This window comes from Mastomys coucha, unplaced genomic scaffold, assembly GCF_008632895.1.
Source record: "Mastomys coucha isolate ucsf_1 unplaced genomic scaffold, UCSF_Mcou_1 pScaffold3, whole genome shotgun sequence".
Lineage (NCBI taxonomy): Eukaryota > Metazoa > Chordata > Mammalia > Rodentia > Muridae > Mastomys > Mastomys coucha.
Window position 1 is genome coordinate 11,835,726 of NW_022196909.1, and position 9,287 is coordinate 11,845,012.

Sequence of the window (9,287 nt, forward strand, 5' to 3'; positions counted from 1 at the left end):
CCGGAGCCAGGGAGCCCAGCCAGGGAGCCCCAGGCGGTACTCACTCTCCCTCCAGAAACAGAAGCACCACTCAGCAGTAGAGACTCGACCATCTTTGTAGGTATCGCAGGAGTTGAAGAACGGGCGGATGCAGACCTCGTATTTGTCCAGATTGATGGCAGCCAGTTCTGTCTGGTCCAGGAAGAGGTCTCCACTGGTGTCCAGCTTAGAGAACATCCAACCGATGGAGTCCTTGCAACTGGCCCCCAGGCTCTTGTCCAACCCTGGAGAGGGAGACTGGAGTTCAAGAAGGCGCTGCTGTCCGTCTGTCTGTCCATCCATCTTTCTATGTGTTTCCCAGCCCCAGACCTCTGTTCAGAGTCAGGGTAGCCTCAAACTTAACCTCGGAGTATGGAAGAAAAGTAAAGAAGAGCCAAAGGCCTTTGCCTCTACCCCCACACAGAACTGTACCGGAACCACTTGAAGCCTATTTTATAAGCCATTCTGAAGCTGCTTCTTGGGTACTTGGGATCAGACCAGGGCTGTAAGCATGCTTGGCAGTGCTCTCCCCGGCTTTATCCTCAGGCGCAGAAAACAGCTTTTCTTCCCATTTCCTTTACCCACTGGAGGGACTAAGCTCTGGCGCCCACATCATATCGTGGAGCCAACCGATCACTCTACTTCAAGGCAAAGCTCTTGGGGGGTTCACACCATAGGCTTGGAACCTGACGAGGACGGGGACAGAAGTGGGCTGACCCCGTGACACCTGTCTGCTGGGCGCCTTCCTGACTTCCCCACCCCCACTCCAGGCAGAGTATGGGTCCCCCCCACCCCCAGGCCACCTGCAGGGCTAGCTGCACTGCTGGCTGAGCCGTTCTGTTTGGAGTTCTCACGAAGGAGCTGGAACCAGTCACGGAGCCTATCCCCCAGGTCGGCCAGGTCCTGCCCTGTGCAGGTCTCTGCAATGCAGAACAGAGCAGAGGGTTGAGGCTGGGCGGGGCGAAGCAGTAGACTGGGAGACAGGACAATGACGAAGGGAGGCAGGAGAACAGAGTGGGAGGAGCTTCCTCTCCTCCCATCCCCCCCCATCCCCACCCCTTTCTCTTCCCGTCCCTCCCACTACACGTCCAGCCAGTCTCCTTGTGGAGGGCCTACCATCTTCTCTCCCACTTCTCCGATGCCCGGAGAAGAAAAAAGGGACGAAGACCCACCTTCCTGTTCTATGTTACCAGGACCCCAAACTACACAGGTTCCCGTTATGGCCAACAGTTGCTGCCCACTCTGCAAACTGTCCTACAGTCCTGAAGGATGTCCAGGTCTCCTGGCTAGGCCCAACACCCTGGGTCTAGCTTTGGTCAGACACTCCCTTACCTGACTTGCTGTCGGTGGTAGACGCAGTAGACTGCTCCGTGGGGCAGGGGCAGGGACCCTCACATCTCACCGCCAGCTGCTTGCTGCTCAGGCATGCCTGCTGCTCCAGTTTACACTGCGTGAGAGAGCTCAGGCTAGGTGGTGGGGGCTCAACTATGGATCCTGCAGCCAGGGGCCCTCGGAATTTCTATCCCTCTGGAAGGAAGGGCCATGGGGTTTTGTGCTTGCTAGAGAACATCAGTGTAGTAGTGAATGTTAAAACCCCAGCCTGGGGCTTCTACCTCGCCTTGATCATTGAGCTATCAAGATTAAAAACAAACAAACAAAACAAAACAAAACAAAACATGGGGCTGGCAAGATGGCTCAGCGGGTAAGAGCACTGACTGTTCTTCCGAAGGTCCTGAGTTCGGATCCCAGCAACCACACGGTGGCTCACAACCACCTGTAATGAGATCTGACACCCTCTTCTGGTGCGTCCGAAGACAGCTACAGTATATTACGCTGGAGTGAGCCGGCTGGAGCGAGCAGGCCAGCAGAGGTCCTGAGTTCAGTTCCCAGCAGCCACACATATGGTGGCTCACGGCCATCTGTACAGCTACAGTGTACTCAAACACATAAAATAAATAAAATAAATCTTTAAAGAACACGCGCACACACACGTTCACGCTGTTTATACTTATAATAAGTCTTAAGCAGTATGACTGCTGGGCAGCTGCCTACCCTCTGTGTTGTTAGAATCTACTTTCTTACCGATAACCTCGAGTTATTATTTACTATGTTCCAATTGGGCGGCCCTTAGGGCCACGCCCTTTGACGTTTAACCCATGGCTATTTCCTTTCTCCTCTCCTGCACAGTATTCTTTTTTTATCCCATGGTGGCTTCTTCTTTCTCCTTCTCCTCCTCCTAGTGGAGCTCTCTGATCCAAGCCCACAAACCCTCAACTCTACCCATGTCTCTCCTGCCCAGCTATGGACGATTAACATCTTTCTTTTCCAATCACATTTAACTGGAGACAAGATCACTTAACTCTAACATCTATATACAGACTCTCTCTTCTCTAGGGCAACCAATTTTAAGGACCCAAATTCACATTAAAATACAAATAACATCAGGTCAACCCACTACACATCAAGGCCAAGGGAGAGCCACAGCCATGCCCGGGGCCATGAGCTTGAGGTGGACGGTCAGGTCAACCCACTACACATCAAGGCCAAGGGAGAGCCACAGCCATGCCCAGGGCCATGAGCTTGAGGTAGACGGTCAGGTCAACCCACTACACATCAAGGCCAAGGGAGAGCCACAGCCATGCCCGGGGCCATGAGCTTGAGGTGGACGCCAGACTTCCTGAACCCTTCCTGGCAGCTTCCTGCCCACAAGATGCCCTGTCCTCTCCTGCAGGACACAGCCTTCCTCCTCCTCCTCATCTGCACACTTCTTTCTCCTTCCCCTCTTCCTCCCAACTCCTCTCTGCTGTCTCCTTCTCTCTTCTTTGTGTGTTCCCTGGTTCCTATGCCCCTTCAGTTACTTTAACCTCAGCAAGGAAAAGCAATGTTGTGGTAACTTGCCTAACCCAGTTACCAAGAAGGAAGACAATGGAGAACAAGTTCCAGCATCAACCTGGGCCCATACACATGCAAACACGCACACACACACACACACATACACATGTACACACATGCAAACATGTACACACATGCACACTTACACATGTACACACATGCAAACATGCACATACACACGTGTGCGCACACACACATCATAGGAAAATAGAAAAAGAAAAAAACAAAACACAAACCCCTGGGGTCTCCTAACAACCCTAGCTAAGCACTCTAGTGTCTTAGAGCCATCCCCTGTGTTCCCCTAGAACTCACAGACACCATCCCATTCTCCCTCTCAAAATTCCACAAGGTAGAGAAATCTGTTCCCTCCCAAAGCTGCTTCTCCCTTACCTCTTCTGATGCGGGTTGTGTCCTGCCCACCATCGCCCCCTGCTGGCCGGTGACTAACAAGGCCTCAGTGTGGAAGTGCTTCTTTTCTCCCCAGCAACTGACCTCATGAGCTCCCCTCCTTCCATCCAGGGCTCTGAGCGCTTTTGTGAGCCTTTCCCTGGCTTCTCCACTCGCATCACCCGCTCAAACACCTCTTCATGTCTCTGCCCTCTGCCTACCTAAGGTCGGATCACCCTGGCCAGAGCTGAAGAGCTAGCTGTGTTGAACACATTGACAAAGTCCCGTATCGATCGCAGGGATCTTCAGGGGGGTCAGCCGGTGGTCCCTCTGTTTCCCCGTGGCACTGGGTACACCCCACCTCCGCCCCACGTGGGCCCAAGGCTCCTCACCACAGAGCTGTAAGTGTGGCCATCAGAGCCACAGACCGAAGCAAGCTGGGCCATGTGACAGGGCTTGCAGATGGAGTCTTTGCCTCCGTGGAATTTCAGAGAAGGCTGCTTGATCCTGTGGAGATGGATGGGGGAGATGTGGGGACGGGGGTAAAAACGAGTTTTCTAGCAGAAGGTCCAGAAGACATTATCTGACAAGAGTCCAGTCTAGCGGCCTGCAGTAGACCCATGCTTCCATTCTCTCCTGTCTCCCCTGCTCCCATCAAACCCAGCTCCTAAAATTGGACCAACAGGGCAGGACATGGACCCTCACTTGACCATCCCCAGGGAGAAAACCAGGTCTGATTGCAAGAGGGATCAACCAAAGCAGAGGTCTTGGGCCACATCTGGCCCATCCAGTCATTCCTTGTGTCTAACCACCCAGTGGTCACTGCTTTGTTTCTCAAGATTTGCAAAATGGAAGAGTTGCCATAACACCCCCAAACGCCCCTCAATGCCAACGCTTCCTCCTCCTCCTCCTCCTCCTCCTCCTCCTCCTCCTCCTCCTCCTCCACAGGCCTCAGAAACTACAGTCTTCAATATTTCATGAAATCCCTGCATGTCAGAACAGGGGCTTCAGATCATCTGGTCTAACCTGTTTGTCTTAGACACACAGGACACCCAGGTCAGAGAGGAGCTGTGACTCCCTAGGACCTGAGTGTGTTTGGTAAGATGTGGCACTCTCTGTCTCTGTCTCTGTTTCAGTCTCTCTGTCTCTGTCTCTGTCTCTGTCTCTCTGACTCTGTCTCTGTCTCTCTGAATCTGTTACTGTCTGTCTGTCTGTCTCTGTCTCTGTTTCAGTCTGTTTCAATCTCTCTGTCTCAGTCTCTGTTTCTGTCTCTCTGACTCTGTCTTTGTCTCTCTGAATCTGTTACTGTCTGTCTGTCTGTCTCTGTTTCTCTGACTCTGTCTCTGTCTCTCTGACTCTGTCTCTGTCTCTGACTCTGTCTCTGTTTCTCTGACTCTGTCTCTGTCTCTCTGACTCTGTCTCTGCTTCTGTTGTGTCTCTGTTTCTGCTTCTGTCTCTGACTCTCCGTCCCTGTCTCTCTCTTTCCCCCTCCCTCCCTCTCTCCCATCTTCCCTTCCTTTATCCCCATTTCTACTCATTTATGGAAAGCCAGTTGCCAGGGGGTGAAGCTGAGGACACCCAAACCTCCCTCTGGTGCTCTGCAATGACTAGGATCTCACACTTCCAACCAACAGCCAGGAGACAAGTGGGGGGGGAGAGACCCCAACACCAGCGCTTTCTGCATTTCCACAGAACCCTAAAGTCTGCACTTTCACAAATACCATCTCCTTTATCCTCAGACATCCCCCTCCCTCCTCCCCCCCCAAAAAATCTCTCAAGGTGGGAATCTGTTCCCTCAGGGTTCTTCCGTCTTCTCTCAGGGGCTATGTCTTCTTGTTCAAGTTGCCTCCTGCTTGCTGGTGGCCATCAAGGGGGAATTGTCTGAATCGTCCTCTCTTACCACAGACCCTGAGCCACACCCAACCAAACCAATAGAGCCAACACTGGGTCTCTTGACCGCTCTGAAACTGTGGGTCTTAACGTGTGGGTCGCAACCCCTTCTGGGTCGAATGACCTTTTCATAGGGGTCACCTGAGACCTTCAGGAAGCACGGATATTTATATTATGATTCATAACTAGAAAAATTACAGTTATGAAGTAGCAATGAAAAATAATTTTATGGCTGGGGGTCACCACAGCATGAGGAACTGTATTAAAGGGTCACAGCATTAGGAAGGTTGAGAACCACTGCTCACAAACAATGAGGTCACGTGTTCTTATTCTGAGCCACTAAATTGTGAGAGACGTTCTTTGAAATAGTAGATGCCTAATATGCAAGGATAGGGTCATGGAGCCCCACCTTCTGAGCACAACAGCCCCTTCCGGGGCTCCTGGCTGTCACTCACCTGTGTTCCAGCTTCTTGCGGCTGATGCACATGGCGCGCTGGTAGCCTTGAGCGACGCACACCTTGTGGCGACTGCACTTCACCTTCTGGCAGGGGTCCTTGGTGGTGTCCAGAGCTGCGGGGACACAAGGTCAGGACGCTGAACCCCGAGGAGAACCCAGGATTCCCCAGCCCAAGTGCAGACCCCAGAGGTCCCTCTCTCCAGCAGCCCTTGGTAACCAGAGTTCGGGACTTCAGGTCCTGGGCCCAAGGTGCCCAGCTCTTCAAAGAGCCCCAGAGTAGAGTCATTGCTCTTCTGTCCCCGTGGGGGTCAGTCTCCTCCCCCACATACCCCAGAGGGACAAGCTACTACCTTCATCTCCTTGCTGATGGTCTTCCCAGCTCTTGATGTAATCATCCTAGGAGGGGACAGAGGGACGGGAGAAAGGAAGGGCCCCAGTTACTCCTCAGGCTCAGCTGAAGAGACGAGGATGGGCGGGGCCTGGACCACTCTTTCCACCCACCAAGGCACTGCCCATAACCTCCCCACATGCAATACCCTAGAACCCATTCCAGTCTTCCCACACGGGACTTCCCACCCCACACTGGTGGCTGGCTGGGGAAGAGGCCTGGATTGTACTCACTTCTACTTCCTGAAGACAGAACGCCGTGGAGTCCACAGGAAATGAGCAGAGGAGAGAAGACAGACAGACAGACTTGACTTCGAGGCCCACCCTCAGACCACGCGCCTGGGGCATCCCTGGTCTACTCTGATTGTGATAAGAGTCTAGAGACCCGATCCCCCCAGCCACACCAATTGGAGGCCGGTATTCCCGCGTCTTCTACACATATGCACAAACTGTACTCTGGAGGCTATAAGTCCCACAGTTTTGAAAGGACAACAAACCCCATCCCGGCCCTGGCCCTACTACCAAGGCAGATGTCTGAGGGGGCTGTACTGCCTGGAAATGCTGTTTCTTGTGCCTCTGCCCAGGGTATCTGGGAAACGGGCACCCAGTTTCTCCTGCTACAGCCTCTTCTTTGGCAGGCACCCTGCTGTCACCTGCCCACCCTGTGAGGGAGGTGTGAGGAATTGCTGTAGGAAGCTGGTCTCTGCTCAGGGTTCCTTCCTTCCGACAGAGCTCAGATGGTGCCCACTGGGAAGGGAACAGTGACTATGGTGGTGGCTTTCCTGATTATCACGCTCCAGGGAACCTGAAAAGGTCCTTTCAGGTCACATGAGCCAGCCGGTCACAGAAGGGCAGAAGAAACCACAACAGTCAGAGATGTGCCATTACGTGACTCAGATCCCACCCTCACTAAAGCAGGTCTCTGGGTGCCCAGGATAGCCCTCTCTTCCCACTACCTCACGGGATGATGGAAAGCTAGCACCTAAGCCTGACCGGAAGAAGGAAAGCTCCGCATAGCCCCTCCTCCCTCTGCCCTTTGAGATGGGGATGGTTGTTGAAGGCCATCAAATAGCTTCCAGGAAGTCTGGCAGAAACCTTGCCAGGCAGATAGGAGCAGCTTCCAGATCCTGAAGGATAACGGTTCCCGAGAACCAACCACCAGCTTCCTCTGCATGGGTCACTGGGGAGAGGCCACATATGGCTACCTGCAACCCATCCTAGTCTTTGCCATATCCCAGTGCAGGAGTAGGGGGGTGGTGCAGACCTGGCGGTTAGCTGTTATGCCCAGGAGAAGAGGGCATGGGGCTCTGGTATCAGGTAACAAGGGCACACAGTGAAGAGATGCCCACCAGGGCTTTGCAAACCACTTCTGGAGACCGACCAGTAACAGGACAGCAAGGATGAAGGCTTCCAAGGCAGAGCCAGCCAGGTAATGCTCAAACTAAAAATGGGCCATTCATTCAGGCCTACCTAGGTACATACATGTATGCCTATGAGCACGTATTTTGTGTGTGTGTGTGTTGTGCATGCCTTCAGCCAAGTGGGCACACGCATCCTCCTCGATTCTATGGATATGCACATAAGCATACAGATGTGGAGCACACGAATGTGGGGCCACTTAAGGCCATCCGCCAGTGCCAGATGGTTTGTATCCAGAAATGAAGTGCGGACCCCATTTCTGTGAGCAGCCTCCAGGTTTCACACTCACTGGGTGCAGCCTTCCTGCGTCTTCCATAGATAGGGAAGGTATTGAGAGATGGGTGGGAGAGGAGGGAGGGGCCAGAGGGGAACAGGCTCCCTGGGAAGGAGGGATGGAGTTGGGGAGGGAGGGAGGGAAAGAGAGCCTGGCTCCTCACGTCACTGCCTGCCTCTCTCTCTCTCCCATCTGGCTGTCTCTCTAACCCTTGGCTCTCCTCACCCCGGACACACCACAGGATGCCCAAGGAGCCAAGTGTCTCCTGATCCTTGGGCTCAGGAACAGACCGGAGAAAGGTCAACAGGGCCCAAATGCTCAGGGCTTGCTCTGGAAGCCATAAGATGAATGCTACTCCCACCCCGCCCCCCCCCTTGGCCTTTTGATGACAGCTCAGCTCTAGCCTCCTCTTTAACAGCATCTGGGGGCAGGGGTCCTCCACCCAGAGCCTCCTTTACCAAAGATGGGAAATAGGCTGAGGCCAGCCAAGATGACCAGAGCTGGGGAGAAAGTAGGTAGCAGTCTTTTTCGGGGGTCTGTCTCCTGCTGCTCCCATTTTTTTTTCTTGGGAATGGGGCGGGGGAGGCAGTACGGTTGTAAAGTGGAAGAGAGGAAGCATGGCGTTGCACGCCAACAATCCCGCAGTCAGGAGCTGAGGCCGGAGGATATCCAGTTCAAGGTTGGACTGGGCTACATTTTGACCGCATTTCAAGGCCAGAGGATCTTGTGATTGTCTGGGGTTTGGGGAGCCAGGTGTCTTTGACTGTCAAGATCTGTGCCCTCAGTAGCCACCTGCTAAAACACCGGAGTGGGCCGGGGCCTGAGGTGATCTATAATCTTCTATGATCCTGCCACTCTGGAGCGCTTGCGGAGGGCCCTGGAGTCCGCTCACAGACTTCAGTCAAAACCCACTGCAGAATCCTCGGGGGACTCAGTACAAAGTGGCTCCTTAAGGCTCAAGGCCAAGAATGTCTGATTAGAAACTCAAGAGGCAGTGGGGAGGGCTTGTCAGGCTCCATCCACGCCTTGACCCACCCCCAGAGGAGGCAGCCTCCACGATGACTTTGGGGACACAGGGGATCCTTCTCAATAGCAGTACCAGCTAAACCCTGTGACTCCACTGCACAGTTGGCGAAGGGCTGGAGGGATGCCTAGTTCATAATCCCTCGCAACTCAGCCCCTCACTCTGGGAGGGTGGAAGCAGCCGGCCAGAGGGATGAGAACAGGAGGCCCTGCAGCTACCCAGGGTCCCAGCTTCCCCTTGTTTGTGCCTCAGGCACATTCCTGGCCTCTGAAGCTCAGCCCACCTCTCTCTTGGCCTCTCTCAGAGGAACACGCCCCACACCATGGAAGCTGTTCTATCAACAAGAGACTCAGATTCTGGGTGCAGAAAATGGAGGTGAGAGATGAAAGGTGAAGTGCCCCTGGAAGTCTGGGGGGGGGAGAGAAGGGAGGGTTCATTGCTGGGGAGCAGAGTCCCATGGGATGTGAGACTAATCGCTCCCCATAGGGGTCACAGGGGGCAATGACAGCTATTTTGCAAACACCATGGGAACAGTCATT

At 53.8% G+C, this 9,287-nt stretch overlaps 1 protein-coding gene across 1 annotated transcript in view; it reads right to left on the bottom strand.

Annotated features, from left to right (window-relative positions):
- Window positions 1-9,287, bottom strand: part of Spock2 (SPARC (osteonectin), cwcv and kazal like domains proteoglycan 2) — a 26,859-nt gene that overhangs the window by 4,996 nt on the left and 12,576 nt on the right. Inside the window, exons 2-8 of the mRNA XM_031347890.1 lie at window positions 6,266-6,274; window positions 5,995-6,040; window positions 5,643-5,757; window positions 3,690-3,804; window positions 1,351-1,465; window positions 822-938; window positions 45-263 (exon numbers count right to left, since the gene is read on the bottom strand). Of these exons, the coding sequence (XP_031203750.1) occupies window positions 45-263; window positions 822-938; window positions 1,351-1,465; window positions 3,690-3,804; window positions 5,643-5,757; window positions 5,995-6,040; window positions 6,266-6,274 (736 nt within the window). The remainder of the gene's footprint in view (window positions 1-44; window positions 264-821; window positions 939-1,350; window positions 1,466-3,689; window positions 3,805-5,642; window positions 5,758-5,994; window positions 6,041-6,265; window positions 6,275-9,287) is intronic.